Here is a 23103-nt window from a genome sequence, read left to right as displayed (position 1 = left end):
GTCACCATGCCCAGTTGGAATTATTTTCTTAATTATCTTTTTGTATTGATAGCTGTAGTGTATAAAAACATAACTGGGCCGGGGATTTCGCTCAGTGGTTTCACTGACTGCTGTGCAAGTGCAAGGACCCAAGTTCGAGCCCCAGTACCAAAACAAAAAACAAAAAACCATAACTGATTTTTGTGTATTGATTTTGTACCTTGAAACTTCTGAATTATTAGCCCTAACGCTCTGTGTGTGTGTGTGTGTAAGTAATCTTTATGGTTTTCTAGAAATAAGATTACATTATCTGTGTATAGAGATAATTTTACTTGTAGCCAGACTTAGTGTTGCAAGCCCATAGTCTCAGTACTCTGGGAGGCTGAGCCAGGAAGATTGCAAATTTCAGCCAAACTTGGGCAATTTTATGAGATCCTGCCTCAAAATAAAAAATAAAGGACTGGAGATGTGGCTCAATGCAAAGGTCCTGGGTTCAATCTCCAGTACTGCCCCAAAATTTTTTTGTACTTATTTCTTTCAATTTTGATGCATTTTATTTCTTTTCTTTTCTTTTCTTTTCTTTTTTTTGTACTGGGGATTGAACTTGGGTCCTTGCTGCATTTTATTTCTTGTTCTTGCCTAATTTCTCTGACTGGAATTTCCAATACAATATTGAATATAAGTAGCAAAAGTGGGAGAAAGCTTTCAGTCTGTCACCACTGAGTGAGTTTGTTGTGGGCCTTTCTTTTCTTTTGGTGGTGTCCTGGGGATTGAAGTCAGCTTTGCACTTGCTCACCCATTATGCTATATTCCCGCCCTTTAAAGCTCATTTACTTTAATCTGGGCATGGTGACACATGCCTATAATCCTAGCCCTTGGGAAGCTGAGGCAGGAGGGTTGCTACAAATTCAAGGTCAGCCTAGATTACATAGTGAATTCAAGGCCATCCTGAAGTGGATAGGAAGACAATGTCTCAAAATACCAAAAGAATTAAAATAAAATTTTTATTTTGAGATGGGGTTTTGATAAGTTTCCCAAGCTGGCCTCAGTCCTGCTTCAGTCTCCCTTTAACTGTGATTACAGTCATGTGCACCATTCCCTGCTGGGATTTTCCATATATGGTGTTTATCATGTTGAGGAAGTTTCCTATTTCTAGCTCATTTGAATTTTGTCAGTAATTGAGGCAATGACTTTAACCTTTTCTTTTTCTTTTTCCCTTTCTTTTCCTTTCTTTTGGTACCAGGGATTGAACTCCGGTCCTTGCGCTTGCTCAGCAGGTGGCGAAACCACTGAGCTAAATCCCTGGCCCTTTTTCTTCTTTTTTTTAAATGTACTTGGGCTCAAACCCAGGGGTACTTTTACCACTGAGCTACATCACCATCCCTTCTTATTTTTATTTTGAGAAACGATCTCACTAAGTTGATTAGGCTGGACCTTGTAAGTACAAGGTCCTGAGTTTGATCCCCAGTACCGCAAAAAAAAAAAAAAAAAAAAAAAGACTGACAGTTGATTAGGCTGGGCTCAAATTTGAGACCCTTCCAGAGTGCAGGGATTATAGTCATGTGGCACCACACCCAGCCCCGCCACCCTTAAAAATCTTGAAACAAGTTCACTAAATTGCCCAGGCTAGTTTTTTTTGTTTTTTGGTTTTTTTGGTTCCAGGGATCAAACTCAGGACCTTGTGCTTACGGAGGCAGGCGGCGACACCACTGAGCTAAATCCCCGGCCCTTCTTCTAATAGTTTTTAGTACCTAGATTTAGGTATTTATGGTCCATTTTTACTAAATTTTTGTGTGTTATTAAAGATAGCAGTCCAATTTCATTCTTATGTACGTGGATATCCAGCACTATTGATTGAAAAGACTGTTTCTCTCTTTGAATAGTCTTCATGCCTCTGTTCAAAATTAGTTGATCATAAATTAATTTACTTATTTATTTATTTATTTATTTATTTTGACAAGGTCTCGCTTTGTACCCCAGGCTGGCCTCAACCTCACAGTGATCCTGCTGCCTCTGCCTTCCGAATGCTGGGATTACAGGCATGTGCTACCACACCTGGCTGACCATAAATTTAAAGATTCTGGCCAGGCATGGTGGCACATGCCTCAGGAGACTGAGGTGGAGGATTCCCCTGAATTCAAGCCGAGCCTGGGGTATATAGTGAGTTCAAGGCCAGGCTGAACTACATAGCAAGACCCTGTCTCAAAAGACAAAAGAAGAGTTCTTCCAGGGATGGTGTCTAGAGGCTTTCACAGTGGTCCAGCACTTGACATACCATCATGGGCTTTCCTACAACACAGGCTTTAACAAAACCAGGCTGTTGTGAACCCCAGGTAATAGAATTGTTTACGTCTATACCAAGAAGGTTGGGAAGGCCCCCAAGTCTGCGTGTGTGTGTGTGTGTGTGCGCGCGCGCGCGTGCGCACGCCCAGGCAGGGTTCGAGGGGTTCATGCTGTGCGACCTAAAGTTCTTATGAGATAATCTAACATAGAGAAGCACGTCACCAGGCCCTGCAGTGTCTGCTTGTGTGCCAAGTGTGTCCCAGGCAGGATCAAGCATGCTTTCCTTATCGAAGAGCCGAAAATCATGGTGAAAGTGTTGAAGGCAGAAGCACAGAGTCAGAAGACCAGATAAATGAAGCTCTCTGTGTAATAAAAGACAGACTGGATTGAAAAAAAAAAAAGATTCATTGAATACACCAGTATTGAAGTTTGTTTTTTTTTTTTGGTACCGGGGATCAAACTCGGGTCCTTGTGCTTGGACAGCAGACGGCAAAACCACTGAGCTAAATCCCTGGCCCCTGAAGTATTGTTAATTTTACATCACAGTTTCTAAGTTCTAGGATATCAGGAGAAAATATCACTCAAGGTTATCATGTTCTCTTTTGAGGAAGGGATAGGACAAATTTTGTTTTTACACAGAATAGTTGCATCATCTTAGGAGGGACTACTATCTGTTCTTCTCTTTATTTGGAGATTAAATGTGGATTAAGGAGGGTGTATGGGTGCCAGATTGGCAGGTACTGGGCTTTTTTTGGTACCTGGGATCAAACTCGGGTCCTTCCGCTTGTGAGGCAGGCAGCAGAACCACTGACCTAAATCCCTGGCTGGTACTGGGCTTTTGATGGTCAATTTTAGGTATCAACTTGACTGGATTAAGTAATACCTGGAGAACTGCTAAATGTTACTTTTCAGCCTGTCTGTGAGAAGGCTTCCAGAGAGGATTGGCATGTGAGTCTGAGTGGCCTAAGTGAGGAAGATCCACCCCCATATCCGTGGGCACTATCCAATCACTTGCAAGTGCAAAGAGAACAAAGACAAGCAGAGGAAAGGAAAATTGTTCTCTCTTCAGGAGCTAAGATATTCTTTCTTCTCCTGTCCTTGGGGATTAGAACTCCAGGCTCTCCAGCATTTGGACTCTAGGACTTATATATAAGTGGTTTCCCATGTTCTCATGCCTTAGTACTTCACTGAGCCCTACTGCAGGCCTCCCAGGTCTCCAGTTTGCAGAGGACCTGTGGCAGGACTGCTCAGCCTACATATCATATGAGCCAGTTTACACATGCATCTCCTTCATCTGTCTCTCTATGTTACTGATTCTGTCTCTCTGGAAAATTGACTAATACAATGCCCAAACAATTGAAAGCATTAATTCAGACACAGTGGACCCTTGACTTAGGAACTCAGTTTGTTCGGGCGGTCTGATAATAACTCAGGTTGGTCAATTGAAGGCTCATTCTCCTCTACACAGCCTTCAAAGTCTCTTTCCTGTACACAGGCAGATCTGTGTCCTTAGAGAGACACTGACCCAGGATTTCTCACCTATCCCCCACACTGGAAAGGATTTTGCAGTGTTCCTTCCAGAACTCTTTAAGGGTTAAGTCTGTATCTGGGACCATCTGAAAGCACTAGTGGATGGCATTCAGTTCATAACTTAAGACTTTGTTTATAAGTTAAAACTAAAATTCCAGTCATAACCCAAGTTGTTTGTGTGTCATGTGGGTTGTAACTTGAGGGTCCACTGTACTTGTATATCAGTGTTCATAGCAGAATTACAATAACCCAAAAGTATCATTTTTTACCAACTAATGAATGATTTAAAAAGTGTGATATATATATATTATTTAGCTATCATGCTATATGGATGAACCTTGAAAACATTATGTTGAGTGACACGAACAAATATTGTACGATTCTACATATATGAAATGTCTAGAATAGGAAAATCCATAGAGATAAATAGTAGGTAAGAGGTTACCAAGAATGGGGGTAAGGTGGGTATAAAGAGTTATTATTTAATGACATAGAACTTTTTTATTTTATTTTTTTTTTGGTACCAGGGATCGAACTTGGGTCCTTGTGCTTGCACAGCAGGCGGTGAAACCACTGAGCTAAATCCCCGGCCCCTATATAGAACTTATGTTTGGGATGAAGAAAAGTTCTAGAAATAGTGGTACTCATTGTATAACATTATACATATACTTAATGCCACTGAATTGGACACTTAAAAATGGTTAAAATGGTAATTTTTTGGGGGGGTACTGGGAATCAAACTTGGGACCTTGCACTTTCTTTTTTAATTTAATTTTATTTTTTTACTTTTTGAAGGGGGAAAGGTTTATTTAGCTCACAGTTTGTAGAGGATTCAGTCCATAATCGACTGGGTCCAAGACAGGGTGACAAATGGCAGAAGAGCATTGCAGAGGAGAAAAAAGTTCATGGCAGGCAGAATACAGCAAGAGCAAGCAAGCAAGAGGGCAAGACAAGGCTCTTTTTGTTCCTTATATTGTATCCAGGCTACCGAGATTAGGGAGGTGCCAAACCAATGAGTGGACTGATTTAGTAATCACACACCCTTAATCCCAGCATCACACACTCTCAATACAGCCACCTGTGAGAAAGCTCCACTGGTGACCTCATGAGACTTTGGGGGGCCATCTAGACACAAACCATAACATATATTATCCATTAGAATTAGGAAACTATGGCCAAAATAATTTGTTTTAAAAGGGATTTATTAGGCAGAACTTTAAAAGTAGAAATATGGAACACTTCACGAATTTGCATGTCATCCTCGCACAGGGGCCATGCTAATCTTCTCTGTATCGTTCCAATTTTAGTATGTGTGCTCCCGAAGCGAGCACGGACCTTGCACTTTTGAGGCAGGTGGCGGACCTTGCACTTTCGAGGCAGGCGGCAGAACCACTGAGCTACATCCCTGGCCCAAGATGGTAATGTTTTTTGTTTGATGTTTTTGTTTTATTTTTTTTTTTGTCTACCAGGGATAGAACTCAGGATCTTGTGCTTATCAGGCATTTTTTATTTTTTCAGACAGAGTCTTGCTATATAGTGCAGGCTGGCCTTGAACTCACAATGTAGCCCAGGCTGGGCTCAGACTTGCAGCCATCCTCCTGCCTCAGCCTCATGAGTACTGGGATTACAGGAATGTGCAACTACACCTGGCTGTTTGTTTTTTGTTTTTTTGAGACAGGGTCTCCCATGTAGTTCAGAGAGTTCAGGGCTTTGAACTCACTATGTAGCCCAGGTTGGCCTTAAACTCTCAGCAATCCTCCAGAATTGTATGGAGTCTAAATAATCCTATATCTTATTAAAGAAATTGAATTTAATATCAAGCACTGTAGGTACCTCAGGTACCTCAGGTATTTGGAAAGCTGAGGCAAGCAGATCACAAATTCAAGGCCATCCTGGGCAGTTTAGTGAGACCTTTGTCTTTAAAAGGGCTGGGGACATAGCTCAGTGGTAGAGCTCTCACCTAACATCCATGAGCCCCTGGATTCAATCCTCAGTACCACAATAAAATAAATAAAGCCAGCAAAAGGAAAAGGTACATGAGGCAAGATCCAGGTGAAACCAGCCATAAACTTTGAGGTGTGCTCTCCTGCTTAATTTTCCCAGCAATGATTTGTGGTAACACATGCAAATTGTTTCCAAGTAGGGAAATTCACCTGAGCTTTATTTAGGGTCAGTCACATCTGCTTGGTGTGCCCATATGACTGACTTCAGCTACTTAGACCCCAGTACTCTAGATGAAAAAAGGTGTTCATCATAAATCACATTGTTAGTTAGGATAAACTTCTCTGGTCAGACTAGCATGGTATAGACCAAGACCTCCAACATTTAAGAACACTAATCAGATAAAATGTTTCAAGGGCTTAGAAGTCATTTCCCAGGACAAGGCCAAGTGGCAGTCATCAAGATAAACTTTCTTTGGAACATGCAGGGTTTGAACAATCCATGCCTGCTGAGTCAACCCTTTCCTGCACACACCTGATCTCTAAGAGTACACTGTGCCTGGTAAGCTACAGTGACATTTTAGATCTGTAAGCAATAGAATTAGTTCAGATCCCTAGAAATCTCCGAAAACTGTAGTTATAACTTCCATTTTCCAATGCTTTCAGGAGCATTTCTACCTAAATTTGGGGGAAATACCATTTCATAATTAAAGTATGACTATAGCTGTCTATGGCCTGATGTTGCCTTGCCCGAGAGCCAGCATGGCATGCAGAAACATAACTCCGTTTTGCCTCTGGTCACAGCTGAGGCCTCAGTGGTCTGTGAGGCTGTGGCACTCAATGGCAAGATAACACCAGCTGAAGGCGTCCTGGTTCCTTGAGAAGCAAGTAGTGACACAGAAGAGAAAGGCCTCACCTGGGAAAGGAGGAGCTCCTGATCAGCCCAGCTCATCCCACCTACTGAGGTGGGGAATGCTTTCCTTTCTTCCCTCATCAACATGAGATCTGCATCGGCACAGGATCAGACATAAGATGCCCCATAAGTCACCTGATGCTCCCTCCAGTTATTGTGTGTACCAGATAAATAGTGGCTAGCTTGGAGAGTCTTGGTTTTTTGCCCACTCTGAGGCATTGGCCTTCTGGCCCCCCACATACTTTGAAATTATGCAAGTCTCTATTGTCTTTTTTTGGTACCGGGGATCGAACTTGGGTCCTTGCGCTTGCGCAGCAGGTGGCGAAACCACTGAGCTAAATCCCTGGCCCTTTGGAAAAGGTTGGGAAGATGTGCAGCATGTTTTTGCCAGTGTAGCATGATAATTCATCATGAGGACCCAGCCTTCACTTCATTCAAGGGCCTCTAAGTCTATGAATTGGCTCAAGTGTGAAAGTATTAAGGGCAGAACCTTTTTTTTTGGCATACTCATCAAGAGTTTATGGAAATGTGAGAGACTCATGAAGGAGTATCTTTTTAGACTTTATAGATTCTTATAACATTAGATCGGAATGTATAGAAAGTGCTTAAGACAGTACATGACACACCATAAAATTTCAATCAAGTGCCTATTAACAATATTGTAGTAGGCCCAAGAATAACCAGAAGTGTATACAGAGAATGTAGAATATAGACTACTGATTCAAGAAATTTAACTAACTAGGCATGGTGGAGCATGCCTATAACCCTAGCACTTGAGAGGGTGAGGCAGGAAGATCGCCATGAGTTTGAGGCCAGCCTGGGCTACATAGTGAGTTCAAGCCTGACTGGCCTGAACAAATAGAGAGAACCTGTCTCAAAAAAGAAAGAAATTTGGGCCAGGGATTTAGCTCAGTGGTTCCGGTGCCTGCCTCGTAAGCGCAAGGACCCAAGTTCGATCCCCAGTACCAAAAAAAAGAAATTTAACTGAAAATAGATGGAGACAGACTAGAGGAACAGTTCTCTTTTTAAATTATATTTAATTTGGTGCTGGAGATTGAATATAGTATCTTCACATTGAGCTACACCCCTAGCCCTGTTTGTTTGTTCAACTTCAAGACAGGATGGGAGACCCTGAGAAGATGGCAGAGTGGTGAACAGCAGGGAAACAGCCTCTCTGAGATTTGGTGTCCAGACACTGGAATATAGCAATGTGAGGAAGAGGAGGGAAGTGGGTCCCCGGACCTAGCAAGGATCTGAAGTGAGAATTGAAGCCCCCGGGGTGAGTGAAGAGAGAGACTTCAATGAAGAAGGAGGCAGTAAGTTGTGCTTTCTCCCTGAGCCCCGAGTCACTGTGTAAGAAGGGTGACTCAAACCTGAAGATATGTAAGGAGCAGGGGGAGTGGACATCGCTGGAGACCCCTGCAGTAAGTCCCAGCCTCCTGTGAGCCACCACAGCACTGGCTAAAGGTTAAAGAATAGATGGAATGAGACTTTTAGTAAAGCTGAGCCTTGGGTCCTGGTCAGTGCTGCTGATAGCAGCAATGACAAAGGCCCCCAACTGCATCCAGTGTGTATTGAATACAATCATGGGAAGGAATAGGGAGCCAGGTATGCTTAGAAGGCATCTAGTGAGATGCTGCTGAACACCTGACATGATGGCACCAGGCAGAGCTGTTAGGGAGGAAGCATTGCTTATCTTGCTTGGATAAAATAAACCGGTACTGGGACCAGGTACAATTAGCAAGCAACCCACAAGGTCAATGAGAAGCAATAATTCAGGGGAAAGGATTTTAATTTGGGTCATGCTGACCTCAGCTCCACATAATAATTCACCAGGGCCCTGCCACTTCACAGACCAGCACTTAGGCCTCATTGACAGCCATTAGGAAAGGAGCAATATTAGCCCAACTCTTCTAGCTGATATCCCCATCTGAGTTACCCTGGGCTTCGGTCTGATTCCTGATATAAAACAGTAGAGCTGAATTAGGGAAGGGAAAAAAGCACATGCCACTCATAGCCTGCTAATACTGGGCAAAAGTGTCTGCTACACAGCCAGACTGTGACTAATAGTGACCCCAGAGGCCTCCACAGAGAAATACACCAGTGGAATGGAGTAATGGATACAGCAGACTGCAGTGGCTGGTGAGTTATTTGGTTTCAGACATCACCCAGAGCGGGTGATTGGCCAGTAGTCATCTTGGAGAGGACCCAACTGAGCTTGGAACTCAGAACAGCTACTGGCTGGCTTCATCAAGGTGAGGTGGAATCAAGTTCAGGATGGCAGGAGGTCAAAGAACCAAGTTCAGGCCAGCAGGAGGCAGGCCGAACAAGATGGGTTCCAGTCTCACAACCAGAAACCAGCCTAAGCTTCAGAACTAAAGGTACAGACTTGCTGGGATTATCCACTACCCCACTGTAAATCTACAGCTAGCTTGTTGAGATTAATCAACACAGATCTGGACTCTATTTGCCCACTTTGTCTACCATTGACAGCAGAGACCTGCCTTGAAGTTTTTTGTTTCTGTTTTGTTTGTTCTTGGGGTGTGTGTGTGTGTGTGTGTGTGTGTGTTCCTGTTTTTATATAAGTGTGATCATTGTTTCTACTTTTGTTGTTGTTGTTGTTGTTGTTGTTCTGGTCTGTTCTTATTTTTATTTCTTCCTTCTGTCTTTCCCTATCTTCACCAGTTTCCCAAAGTTTGGATAATCTTCCTTTGTTCTCCAGCCTCACTTCTAATCCTTTCCTCTTCTGTTTCTCTATTTCTTTCCCCTCTAATCTTTTAAATTTTCTTCCCTGAGGGTAAAATCACCATACTGAGGACATATTTACTGTATACAATTATCTGGTTTGTTTTAGATTTTGTTATATAACCACAAATCTAGTTCACATGGTTAAAGATGGCAAATTAATAGTTAGCACAGTTTGTCATTTTTCTAGGTTGTATTTGATGCTATTGCTATTGCTGATTGTACTACTTTAGCCAAGGTGACTTACATGATCTTTTTTTTTTTTTTGGTACCGGGGATCAAACTTGGGACCTTGTGCTTGTGAGGCAGGCAGTGAAACCACTGAGCTAAATCCCTGGCCCTACTTACATGTTCTTATTGGAGGTTCTTCCTGGTGTATCAAGACTGAGATTGCCTAAGGGTCATAAACAATACTTTACGCCAGTGCCAAAGAACCAGGGGCTAAGCCAAATAAGCAACAACATCTCATCCCCAATAAATTGAAGCAGTAGAATCTTGCAACAGAATCAAAACCCAAAAGCTAGCTAAACCTGGAAGACATCTCTGAGAAGCAATCATTTCCTAAGTGTTCTAAATACTAGCAATAAAGCTACTTGCCATAAGCAATTTACAAACATCAACCCAGGAATTAAACCAAAAAAATAGAAAATGAGAAGACACTTAAGTAAGATCCAACCCCAGACTTCCAGCTCACCAAAGGCAAACCCAGGGGCAATGAGGTAGAGCAATTTGAAACTCACCCACCTGGACTCTGAAGTGGTAATAGCAGAAGTAACAAAGCAGATGAATGAGGCTCTAGGGAAAAAAAGAAAAAAGCAGAAATAGTTTCTCAGATTACTACAGAGATGGTGACCATAATGAAAGACATGGTTAGTGACTACAGCAGATACAGATTAAAACAAAAAATAGAGGAGCTTAGGAAAATAATGGAAACCATGAATGCCCAACATAGGAAAGAAATAGAATCTATGAAACAGATTCAAATAGATATCCAGGTGATTAAAAATTCCAGTTAAAAGCATACACAGTAGAATGAGCCAATGTGAGGACAGAATATCAGATATAGAAGACAGGATTGAACTTAGCAACCATGAAAAGAAAGATTTCTTAAAAATAGCAAAGGATCACAAATCTATCCAACAGCTGCTACATGTTGCACAGAATAATATAAGATTGATCAGAGTCAATGAAAAAGCAGAACATAGGGCCAAGGGATTTAGCTCATCGGTTCCGCCACCTGCCTTGCAAGAGGAAGGTCTGGGGTTCGATCCCAGTACCAAAAAAAAAAAAGCAGGCCGGGGAATTAGCTCAGTGGTTTCGCCACCTGCTGTGCAAGCGCAAGGACCCAAGTTTGATCCCTGGTACCAAAAAAAAAAAAGTGCTGGCACTGGGCTGGGGATTTAGCTCAGTGGTTCCGCCGCCTGCCTTGAAAGCACAAGGTCCCAACCAGTACCAAAAAAAAAAAAAAAAAAAAGCAGGAGATAGTACAAATGACAAAAAATCTTTTCACCGAATGGCAGAAAACTTACCAAACAGGAAAAAAGAATTGACATACAGATAAGTGAGGCATATAGAACTCTAATTACTCATGATCAAAAAAATCACCAAAAAACATAATAGTGAGAAATTCAATATAAGAACAGAATATTAAAAGCTATTAGTGGGGTGGGGATTTAGCTCAGTGGTTCTTTGGCCTACCTCGCAAGTGCAAGGTCCCGAAGTTGATCCCCAGTACCAAAAAATAAAAAATAAATTATCTAATAAATTATGTTTCAGAGTCAAAGCAAAAATTAAAAAAAAAAAGCTGGGCCGGGGATTTAGCTCAGTGGTTTTGCCATCTGCTGCGCAAGCACAAGGACCCAAGTTTGATCCCCAGCACAAAAAAAAAAAAAATCAAATAAGCACTAACACAATTGTAATAGGGAACCTCAATACCCCACTGTCACAAATAGGTCAACTAGACCAAAAAACAAAAAATCATCCAAGAAATGGATAGATTCCTAGATACATATGAATTATCAAAGCTGAATCAAGAAGAAGATAAATTCTAAATAAACCAGTATCAGTCAGTGAAATTAAAAACCTACCAACAGGGCTGGTGATTTAGCTAAGTGGCGCCGCACCTGCTTCCCAAGTGCAAGGTCCTGAGGTCCTGAGTTAAATCCCCAGTACCAACAAAAAAACCTACCAACAAAGAAAAAGCCCAGTCCCTGATGGATTCACTGCTGAATTCTATAAGAAGTTTAGAGAAGGGCTGGGGATTTAGCTCAGTGGTTCTGCTGCCTGCCCTGCAAGCGCAAGGACCCAAGTTTGATCCCTGGTACCAAAAAAAAAAAAAGAAAAAGAAGTTTAGAGAAGACCTAATGACGCTACTTCTCAAACTCCTTAATGAATTGAAAGGGAAGCAATATACCCAAATTCATTCCTAGAAGCAAGCATTACCCTGATACCAAAACCAGAGAAGGATCCAACCAAAAGAGAACACAGACCAATCTTCCTAATGAACATAGATGCAAAAATCTTCAATAAGATAGTGATAAACAGAATGCAGCAAATCATCCAGAAGGTTTGTACATCATGACCAAGTAGGATTCATCTCAGGGATTCAGAGATGGTTCAGCATGTGCCAATCTATAAATGCAGTACACCATATTAACAGAGCCAAGGACAAAAACCATATGATCATCTCAATAGATGCAGAAAAAGCATTTGACAAAGCCAAATACCCATTCATGATAAACCTACAGAAAATTGGAATAGATGGTCTTTATCTCAATCTGATAAAAGCCATCTATGACAAACCAACAGTCAACATACTGAATGGACAAAAGCTGAAGGCTTTCACTAAAATTAGGAACAAGACAAAAATCTCCAGTGTCACCACTCTTATTCAATATAGTTCTGGAAATATTAGCCAGAGCAATTAGACAAGAGAAAGAAATAAGGATAGGAAGAGAAGTTAAATTATCTTTATTTGTGAATGACATGATACTCTGCATAGAAGACCCCAAAAACTCCATGAAAAGACTACTAGATTTAATAACAAAATTCAGTAGCATAGTTGAGGCATAATCAACAGTCAAAAATCAATAGCATTCCTGTACAGAAATACCAAACTCACTGAGAGAGAAATTAGGGAAACAACACATTTCACAATAGCATTCAAAACAATGAAATACCTAGGAATCAATCTAACAATGGAAGTAAAACACCTCTACATTGAAAACTATAGTAATCTGAAAAAGATTGAAGAGGATATTAGAAAATGGAAAGATACCCTTTGTTTTTGGGTAGGAAGAACAATACTGGCCATATTTCCAAAATTGTTATACAGATTTAATGCAATCCCAACCAAAATTAGCATATCTCACAGAATTACAGAAAACAATCCTAAAATTTATTTGGAACCAGAAGAGACTTAGAATAGTAAAAGCAATTCTGGACAACAAAGGCAAGGCAGGGAGCATCATAATCCCTGACTTGAAACTATGCTACAAAGCTACTGTGATAAAAACAGCATGGTACTGGCAAAATAACAGACCAGAGGATCAGTGGAACAGATTATAAGAGGCGCTAACAACTCCAAACATACTGAGACATCCTATCTTTGACAAAGGAGCCAAATACCTTCACTGGAAAAAAGGTAGCTTCTTTAATATATTGTGCTGGAAACACTGGCTTTCCATGTGCCGAAGACTAAAACTAGACTCATATCTCTCACCATACACTAAACTAAAATTAAAATGGATCAAAGATCTAAATTTTAAAACAGAAACACTAAATCTGCTGGAAAATAGAATAGGTAGAACTCTTAAAAACATTGGTATAAGCAAAGACTTTATGAACAAAACACTGATTGCACAGGAAATATCACAAAGAATCAACAACTGGGATCTCATTAAAAAGCTTTTGCACAGGTCTGGGGATTTAGTTCATTGGTTCCACTGCCTGCCTCGCAAGTGCAAGGACCTGGGTTTGATCCCCAGTACCACACACACACACAAAAAAACAAAAGCTTTTGCACAGCAAGAGAAACCACCAACAGAGTAAAGAGACAACCCATAGAGTGGGAAAAAGTTTATGCCAGCTGTTCCTCAAAGGACTATCTAGAATATACTAACCTCAAAAACAATAGACCCCCCCCAATTTATAGACCCAATCCAAAAATGGGCACAAAATGGACACTGCTCAATTGAAGAAGTAGAAATGGCAAAAAATATATGAAAAAATCTTCAACATCACAGGTCATTCAAGAGATGCAAATTGAAAGAGCACTGAGATTCCTCCTCCTGAAAGAATGGCCATTGTCAAGAAATCAGCCAATAACAAATGCTGTCAGGGCTGTGGGGAGAAAGGAACCCTTCTCTACTGTCAGTGGGAGTGCAGACTGGTGCGGCCACTATCGAAATCAATGTGGAAATTCCTCAAAAACCTAAAACTAGAAGTTCCATTTGACCCAGCTTTCCCTGTTCTTGATATCTTCCTGAAAGAAAAGCATCATACATAGCAATATATGCACAACCATGTTTGCACTGGCAGTTTGTAATAGCTAAGTCCTGGAAACAGCCCACATGCCCATTATATGGTGAATGGATAAAAATGTGGGTTTTGGTTTTGTTTTTTGTACCAGGGTTGGAAATCAGGACCTTGCGATTTTGAGGCAGGTGGCAAAACTGCTGAGCTAAATCCCCAGCCCAAGGTGTGGTTTTTATACAATGGAGTACTACTCTGCTGTTATGAAGGATAAGCTTGAGACATTTCTAGTTAAATGGATGCACCTTGAGACTATACTCTTAAGTGAAATAAATCAGAGATACATGTTTAAATACTGTATTGTTTCTCTGGTGTGAGAAACCTAAAGTTGAAATAAGGACCAAATGTATAATAGATACTGGGAAATGGGAGGAAAATGTTCAAAGGAGAAGAGGATCAGGATGGGGGTGAAAGAAGGGACAAGGAAAAAAAAGGAAACAAAGCTTTTGTAAACAAGGAGGGGAAGATAGGTTGAAGGGAGAAAAGGAGAATTGGAAAAAAGCAAAATGTATCATATACAGGTGCAAATTCCCTATGATGAATGTGATTATTATGTATATCTAAAAGACAGGGCATCACTAAGTCACTAAGTTCTCAGGTTGGGCTTCAATTTGAGATCTTGCCTCAGTCTCCCCAGAGTCCTGGGACTGCAGGTATATGCCACAATATCTGGCTTCTTAAAATTTTCATTTTTTTTTTCTACTTTTTTTTTTTTTTTTGGTACCGGGGATTGAACTCGGGTCCTTGCGCTTCCGCAGCAGGCAGTGAAACCATTGAGCTAGATCCCCAGGCCTTAAAATTTTCATTTTAAAGACAGATCTTCGGCAATTTATTGGCTAGAAGGTGTGTGTTTTGAATGAAAGTGACTCTGAAAACAAATCTAAAAGAGGTGAGAGAAGAAATAAGATGGAGCAGTCCTTGAGGGGCCAGAAGTGGGCAAAATCCAGGCATAGCTATGTTGATGTGCATTGCATATGAGGGACTGCCACAGCCCGTGTGACTGAAGGGTCCCCAGAGTAAGAAATGACCATGGGAGATTAAGAAAAGACAGAGATAGAAAGTGGGGCCAAGTGGGGCTCTAACTCCTGATGGAGAAAAAGACCCCAAGCAACTGCAGCTTGTTTATTTATAGTGGTAGAGATAAGGGAAGTGCAGGGGGAGGTCAAAGGGGCTGGGCTGTAACCAGAGCCAGGAGAGCAGCCAAGGTCCGCAGGATGTCTGTCATGCTTGGTTTTCTGGGGAATGGGCAGGGAGGAAGACAGTCCTCTTCTCAGCCAGGCCTTGCTCCACCACGCTCTCTTGTCACCTGTTCTCCTCCCATGGGACCCTGCCCCATCTGCGGGAGGAAGCAAGCGAAGATGCGTGTTCCTCGTTCCCCACAGGGCCCTGCCTCATCTGAGAGAGGAGGCCAGTTCAGCCTGGCCATAGTGATCTACAGTGCAGTGTTCCCACCACTTCTAAGATGGGAAGAAGCAAATAAATTGGATGAGTAGTCACCGGTAAATTTGGAGTCAGGATGGGGAGTAGAATGTTAAAGGAACTCCTAACACCTTTTATTCTTTTAGTGAACAAGGTGATCCTTACTGGATAAGGAAACTGGAAGACACAAGTACAAGAAGACCAACTGAGGTTAGAGATCAAGAAAGAAATGGTTAGGGCCGGGTATTTAGCTCAGTGGTTTCAGCACCTGCCTTGCAAGTGCAAGGTCCCAAGTTTGATCCGCGGTACCAAAAAAAAAAAAAGAAAGAAATGGTAGCATCTCTCAACAGCAGAGCACGAAGGCAGATGGGGCTGTGTGGTTGTTTTTTTTTTTGGTACCGGAGATCGAACTCAGGACCTTGTGCTTGCGAGGCAGGCGCCAGAACCACTGAGCTAAATCCCCGGCCCAATGTGCATTAATTATTCTGCTTGTGAGAGCGACTCAAACCATGGTAAGCAGGAAGAGGAATTTATTGGACAGATGCTGGGATCTCTCTGAATGCAGGGCCAGGATCACTGCTACAAAGCATGCTGGGCTGGACTGCCTTAGGGAGCCTAGGAAATTACTTCTCATCTTTGCTCTCCTTAGACCACATGATGGAATTTAGCCACCAGTGGCTTCCATTTTATGGGTTGCAATGCAGGCCCAGAGAAAGTCATAGAATTATAACATGAGGAATTATGAGGCTGGCCTGGTGCTAATGGGTAGGGAGAGAACTGGTATTAATAGGGTGCTCGGCAGACATCCACTGAGCTCTCTGGTATGGTAAGGCAGTCTGCTGTTATGAGGGCTGGGTCTCCATTGTAACAGTGAATTTCTTCCAAGTCATAGAATTAGATTTACATTATGTAAACAGTAATTCTGCAAGAAACATAATTCATCAGACATTTTAATGAGGCTCAATCCAGTAGTACCTCTGCTTGAGGAGTAGCTCATCATCCAAGGGGAAACAGACAGAGTTAAATGCACCTTGCTAAATACCTGAACAGAGGTCATTACAAAATGCTGTTCCCTAGCTACTTCTCCACTCTGGGGCTGAGATCAGGAGAGCTGTAAAAAGCAGCAACTAGGTTAGGGTCACCCACTCCAGCTGTTGGAATATGAGATAAATGATGTTTGGAAATTCTAATTTGGTGCCACTGCCCAAGGCAAAGTGGCAGGCCCTGTTCACTCTTAGTTCAGTTAAGCTTTACTGATCACCACCAACTCGGGTGGCCTGATATGCCAGGGAGGCCTATCAACAATTAAGACACTGCTGTGGTGGCCCCTTTGGAGATTTCAAGAAAAGAAGGCATGGACAGTTTGATGAGACTCTTCTTTGTATTCAATTACCTTTCTGCCCAACTTGAATGGCCTCACTTTAGTTTATGAAAAAGTTGACTGAGGCCTCATAGAAGTTTCTGTGCTGATTCTGCTTTATTTTGATGAGAACAGGGAGGAGTAAGACCCAGTTCTCAAGGATTCTCCAGCCACTAAACACCTGAAATCAGTTGAAGTCCATCTAATGAAGTACAATAAGCCCATCCCATTTTTACATTTTGCTGCTAGACTGCAGGTCCCCTGCTTTTCCTTACAATCCATCTTCTCTCAGCGTTTACTGTGCTTATGTCTCATACTCATCTTGAACCAATTTTCCAAACACAGGGTGAAGACATAACTTTATCACATGTCACTTTTTAAAAATGTTAGGGGGCCAGGGATTTAGCTCAGTGGTTCTCGTGCCTGCTTCAAAAGCACAAGGTCCCGAGTTCAATCCCCGGTACCAAAAAAAAGGGCATTTAGGTGTCTGGAATCCAGTAAACCCCTGGTACAGTACAGCTACCCCCCAAACCAGTGTAATCCAGAGTTGTTAAGGGCAGACAAGGAAGGGGTACAGCATATGCACTGGGTGCTGCCTTATTTTCTATCACCCTCTAAAAGGGTGATAAAAAAGCAGTGGCTGTTGGAGAGAGCTCATGTGTGGGAACTGAAATCTTATCTTTAGAGTGACTGACCAGAGCCCGGTGTGCTGCACACCTAGTCCCAACTATTTTGGAGGCTAAGGCAGGTTTGCTTGAACCTATCAAGACCACTTTAGGCATGCTGTCTCAAAAAAGAAAAGACTGACCAAATTAATGCTATTTATCCAAGAAAACTTGAGGGCAAAGTAGCTGTGATTAAGTTATTTGAAAGGCAGCCACATAGATGAAGTATTAAACATATTCTAGGCCAAGATTTGTGAGATTTTATTTATTTTTGGTGCCAGGGATTGAACTCAGGACCTTGCACTTGTGAGGCAGGGGTGGTGCCACTGAGCTACATCCCCGGCCCTAGGTCAGGTTTACAGAGAATGAGAATATGGTACTTAACCTGTTAAAGATCAGCACTGTCCCACAAATGATATGACCTGCATTGTGAAGTGGTGAGCTCCCCGTCAAGGGATGTTTTCAAGCAAACAGTAGATCACTTGGCGGGAATGTTGTAAAAAGTGGAGTAAACCAGGTGTTTTTCAGGTTGGTATGGAGGAAGAGCCCAAGAGTAGAAGGCCCTGCCCCCTACAATGAGATTTTCCTGATTGCATGCAAGGAGATGGGTAACCCTCCTATGCACAAACCAGAAAAGTAGTAGCTCTTAAAATGGTGGGGAGAACTTTTAGCCCTGGTACCCACACACATAAATTATTTTAAGGTAGGATAGCTTGGAAAACTAACCAAATGATGTCACCTCTCCTGCTGGGACTACTCTAGACACGTACAGTAAGGCAGTCAGTGTGGTGGAACATACTAAGGACGTGTGTGGACAGGAGACCTGGGTTTTAGTTCACACTCTGTGGCTGTATGACCCAGGTGGCCCCTTCCCTTTCCTGGACCCCTCCACGAATGGAAAGAAACTTAATTCCTCCCTTTCTAAGGGGTGTTGCCCCTGTGGCTAGCACCCCCTGGAGTAGATCTAGTGTTACAGCTTGGGCCCTTGGGGCTACACTTGTGGACTGCCAGAGACCACCTCTGGCGGAAGCATCTGCCGCACTCAAGGCAGGGGAAGGGCTTCTCCCCAGTGTGCAGGAGCTGGTGCTGAGCCAGGTGGCTCCACTGGGCAAAGCGCTTGGAGCAAAGGTCACAGGCATAGGGCCGCTCGCCGGAGTGCACGCGCCGGTGGCTGGCCAGCAGCGAGGGGTAGGCAAAGCGACGGCCACAGTCCTCACAGGCATGCAGCTTCTCCTCAGTGTGCGTGCTACGATGGATGGCGAGGGAACCGCTCCGCCGGAAGGCACGCCCACAATCGGGGCAGGGATAGGGCTTCTCGCCTGTGTGCAGGAGCTGGTGCTGGAGCAGCGTGCTGCGCTGGGAGAATCTGGCTTCACAGTGCTCGCAGGCATAGGGGCGCTCCCCAGAGTGCACGCGCCGGTGGCTGACCAGGCGGGAGGACGAGGAGAAGCGCCGCTCGCAGTCTGGACACGGGTAGGGCTTCTCACCCGTGTGGATGCGCTGGTGGATGACCAGGGCTGTGCGCTGGCGGAAGCGGCGGCTGCACTCCACACAGGTGTAGGGCTTCTCTCCCGTGTGCGTGCGCTGGTGGATGGCCAACAGGGAGGGGTAGGCAAAGCGGCGCCCACAGCTGGTGCACTGGTGGGGCTTCTCGCCCGTGTGTGTGGTCCGGTGATTGGCCAAGGACCGGCTCCTGCGGAAACAGCGGCCGCAGTCTGGGCAGTGGTAGGGCTTCTCTCCCGTGTGGATCACCTGGTGCTGAGAAAGGTTCTTGCGCTGGGAGAAGCGTTTGCCACACTGGTCACAGACATAGGGGCACTCACCGGAGTGTGCCCGTCGATGACTAACCAGCAAGGATGGGTAAGAAAATCGGCGCCCACAGTCCGGGCAAGGGTAGGGTTTCTTCAGATTCTGGGCACACTTGTGGCTCTCCAGGGCCGGATGATCAGGAAAGGTACAGCCACAGTCAGGGCAGATGGTGCCACCAGACGTCTGCCTAGGGATCAGCCGGGGTTTGCTGGGCCTCCGCCCACGCTTCCCCTTTCGGGGTGCTTCCTTAGGTGAGAATGCTTCCTTCTCCCCACTTTTCTTTCTGGTTCTGTTTTCTACAGGAACACAGGGAGAAATTAATTTAACAATTACTAGGCTCCAATTCTTGCCTCTTATGTGCACCCTCTGACTTCAACTGTCAATGCCAGAGACAGCTAAAGCTAAGTATGACATTACGGCAATGTGGAGAATATTACAGGAGCCCTTACACGGGCTTGGAGGTCAGGGCAGATTTCTTGGAGATTAAGCTGATTTTACAAACAACTGGCCAGGAGCAAGGGCCCAGGCCTGTATTCCCAGCTACTTGGGAGAAGGCAGGAGGGCTAAGTTCAAAGCTAGCCTGGGTGATTTAGCAAGACCCTGTCTTAAAATAAAAAGGGCTAGCATATAACTCAGTGATAGAACACTTGCCTAGCATGTGTGAGGCCCAGAGTTAAATCCCCAGTACCGAAAACAAACACCTTGGAGCAATGGTGCATGCCTGTAACCCCAGCACTGAGGGAGGTTGAGGCAAGAGGATTGCAAGTTTGAGGGCCGGGGATTTAGCTCAGTGGTTCCGTCACCTGCCTCACAAGGTCTGGAGTTCGATCCTGGGTACCAAAAGGAAAAGTCCCTAGGCCACATGTGGATGTGCTTGCTGTGGCACCACATATGCCAAGGGCCTGTGTGCAGTGTGCATGGGGTGTAAGATCTTAAATTAAAACTAAGGCAAAAGTGGAAACAAATGAGGTCTGAGATCTCAAACTTTATTTTGATCAGAATCATTTGGAAGACTTACTGAAACTGACTCTGGGCCCTTCTTCCAGTTTGGGGTTCAGCAGGTCTAGGATGGTATCCAAGAAATCAACCCATCTTTCTTTCTTTTTTCCTTGTTATTTGAGACAGGGTCTCATTCTGTAGTTCAGGCTGGCCTTGAACTCACTATGTAGCCCAGGCTGGCTTGCAACTCATGGCAATCCTCTTGCCTCAGCCTCCCAAGTGCAGGGATAACAAGTGTGCACCATCACACCCAGCACTAGAATTTATATTTCTATCAAATTTCCAAGTCGTGCTGCTGGTGGTTTGGGACCACACTTTTAGAACCACTTTTATTTTTTTTGGTGCTGGGGATCAAACTTGGGACCTTGAGCTCACAAGGCAAGCGCTTTCGAGGCAGGTGGCACCATGCTAAATCCCCAGCCCTAGAACCACTTCTGAAAGCATTTGTTAAGGACCTTGGGCCACATTTTATCCGATGGTTCCCAAACCCAGATGCACATCCAAATCAAATGGGGCTATTAAAAAAGATACCCAAGTTCGTAGACATCCCTAAGAGTGACTCTGAATCAGAAGTTCTGGGATGGGATCCCAGTATCTGTACTTTTACCACATTCTCCAAACGACTTACATATAACAGCCATTTGAAAACAAGGGCAAAAACTGAAAGGTTGTTTTATTTTGTTGTGGTACTAGGGATCAACCCTAGGATACTATATCCCCAGCCCTTTTTATTTTTTATTTTGAGACAAGAGTCTTGCTAAGTTACCCAGGCTGACGAACTTCCAATCCTCCTGTCTCAAATTCCCAAGTAGATATGATTGAGGCTAGGGATTTAGCTCAGTGGCACTGCACCTACCTCACAAGCACAAGGTCGTGAGTCTGATCCCCAGTACCAAAAACAACACACAAAAAACCAAGAAGATATGATTACAAGGGGGTGCCACCACGCCTGGGTTCAAAGTTTTTAAGCAAGGAATTATGATCAAGTTTGAATCTTAGAGGCGTTCCTGGGCTTTGAGAATGTGACACAGAAACTCCAGCCAGATGATGCCATCGGCCCCTATGGGTAGATCTGGGGCCTTTCTACCTAAATGGCCTGAACCAGAGCCTTGCTTGGTCCAGAGGATGATGCTGTATGTTCATCAGTGGTGAGGGTCATCCTGTCATAAGAGCAGAGAGGCCCCTGCACCCCAACAGTGTTCCCTATAAGCCATCTCAACCAAAACCCAGAAACGGAGAAATTCAGGTTCTCTAAGCAAGGGGCCAATTCAAAGGAGGCTGGAGCAGGGATCTGGGGAAGCAGCCAGGAGGGTGGCTATTAACTAACGCTCACGGGTTCATTTACACGATGAAGTACTTGCGGGCCGCCAGTCTGCACATCCATTGGGGAACATCTGGATGGTGAACGACCCCACACCATCAGAAACTGAAAATGAACAGTGCAGCAGCAGCATAGCAAAAGGTCATAGGCAGAACAAGTCCAGACCAAAATTCTGGACTGAGTCATTAGAGGTCAGGAAGTTATAGGAGAGCTGCAGGCTCTCCATGGGCATTTTCACTCACTTCTCTGGACTGTTACCCCTCTCGGGTACTCCTGCGGATCTAGGGCAGCCGGTTCCCAATCATCAGTACTTCGTTCCAACCAGGAGATGAGGGCTGGTTTGGGACCTGCGCACCCTGGGGAAGGAGAACCAGTCAGAGGCCCGGTCCCTGGATAATGCCGGGTACGGCTTCTTTCGCTGGGCCCTTGCCCTCCTCCCCGGACGTAACCTGGTCCCAGGCCACGACCTGGACTCCCTGCCTTCCTCCACCCGCCTCAAGCTCCACCATCCCTCTGGCCCCGCGGAAGCAGATTTGGGCAGGACCTCACCGAGCGCGCCCAGGAGGCCGTAGGTCTCGCGCATCACGTCCCGGTACAGGGTCCTCTGCGCCGGCCGCAAACAGCCCCACTCCTCCGGGGAGAAGTACACAGCCACGTCCGCGAACTTCAAGGCCCTTGGCCTTGTTCCCCTTCTCCGGCTGGGTCCGGCCTGGCCTGGTCCCTGGGCGGGGAGTGGGGCCGAAGGCGGCGCCATTGGACCCCGAGATTAAGGAACCCCCGCCGGCCCAGGCCGAGCGTGGCTGGGAGCCCTGGAGGGGATCGGAGGCAGCCGCCTGCGGGGCTAACAGAAACCTCGCTGTTATTCATAAAACTTGCCCGAACTTGGGTGAGAGACACTGGAAGATGCCTTTGGGGAAAATGGCGGCGCTGCTATCGCACCGCCTTTGCCTAAAACACAGGCAGTTTCCAGCTATCGATTTTATTGACCCGAGCGCCATGCCGGCTTCCTAACCCCTTTGCCCTGAAGTGTAATGGCGCCTTGGTTAGGCTTCACGCCCTCTTTTTTCCCCCTCCCTATTCTTCTCGCCCATTGGCTAATGGCTAAATATCGAGCATTCTGATTGGGTATGAGCGAAGGCGGTCTATTTGAAAGAAGTCAACGGATGCGTAAGGGCAGGAAGCTGACCCTCACTATCGGACGACCAAGGTGATTTCCAAAGCGGGTTGTGGAGGTCCGTGATCAGAGTCTCTGCTTGTTTTGTATAGTTCTCTGTTGGCTGACTCAGCCTCTCTTTGAAGGAGGAAAAGATTTGAACCACAGCTACTGTGGCCAACCCGGGGCTGAGATTACCTTGGGTATTTTGGGGGGTTTCCCCCCTCCTAACTTCAGAGATCCTTTGCTTTGAATAGTTAACTGTCGTCGTCGTAGTCCTGGTCCTGCCCCCACCATCACCATACTGAGGATTGAACCCTAGGCCCCGCACATGCTGGCCAAGTGCTGTACCACTGAGCTCCCTCTCTCTTGTTGTGGTGTGTTGTGTTGTGTTGTGCTGTGTTTTGCTTTGCTTTGCTTTTGAAATGGGATCTCGCCAAGTTGCCCAGTCTGG

The 23103-nt window shown here is 44.5% G+C and overlaps 1 protein-coding gene, 1 long non-coding RNA gene, 1 other non-coding gene and 1 pseudogene across 3 annotated transcripts in view; 2 read left to right on the top strand and 2 right to left on the bottom strand.

Annotated features, from left to right (window-relative positions):
• The window catches only part of LOC110344200 (uncharacterized), a 49472-nt gene that overhangs the window by 16691 nt on the left and 9678 nt on the right, over positions 1–23103 (top strand). The window lies entirely within an intron of this gene.
• Positions 7–17044, top strand: LOC147828621 (large ribosomal subunit protein eL34 pseudogene; annotated as a pseudogene).
• LOC147828622 (U6 spliceosomal RNA) lies at positions 5017–5123 on the bottom strand. Its single transcript, XR_015450525.1, has one exon. It is a non-coding gene; the product is annotated as a U6 spliceosomal RNA (small nuclear RNA).
• Positions 16275–22523, bottom strand: Znf689 (zinc finger protein 689). Its single transcript, XM_004856174.3, has 3 exons — positions 22046–22523; positions 21739–21852; positions 16275–19472 (listed from the first exon to the last, which is right to left on the bottom strand). The coding sequence occupies exons 1-3, from the start codon at positions 22248–22250 to the stop codon at positions 18289–18291; spliced, it is 1503 nt and encodes a 500-aa protein (XP_004856231.1). The 5' UTR covers positions 22251–22523; the 3' UTR covers positions 16275–18288.

This window comes from Heterocephalus glaber, unplaced genomic scaffold (assembly GCF_053883595.1).
Source record: "Heterocephalus glaber isolate CG9 unplaced genomic scaffold, H.glaber_assembly_v1.0 deba00000943, whole genome shotgun sequence".
NCBI classification, from domain to species: domain Eukaryota; kingdom Metazoa; phylum Chordata; class Mammalia; order Rodentia; family Bathyergidae; genus Heterocephalus; species Heterocephalus glaber.
Note: the sequence above shows the minus strand (reverse complement) of the source record. Positions and strands in the feature narration are given on the sequence as shown.

Bases quoted from the DNA above. Each gene is read 5' to 3' on its own strand.
- Znf689 (XM_004856174.3), bottom strand. From the start codon at position 22,250: ATGGCGCCGCCTTCGGCCCCACTCCCCGCCCAGGGACCAGGCCAGGCC. The intron at 21,853-22,045 runs GTGAGGTCCTGC...CTCCTTCCCCAG, and splicing joins CGGCCTCCTGGGCGCGCTCG to GGTGCGCAGGTCCCAAACCA. The intron at 19,473-21,738 runs GTGAGTGAAAAT...GTGTTCCTGTAG, and splicing joins AGGGGTAACAGTCCAGAGAA to AAAACAGAACCAGAAAGAAA.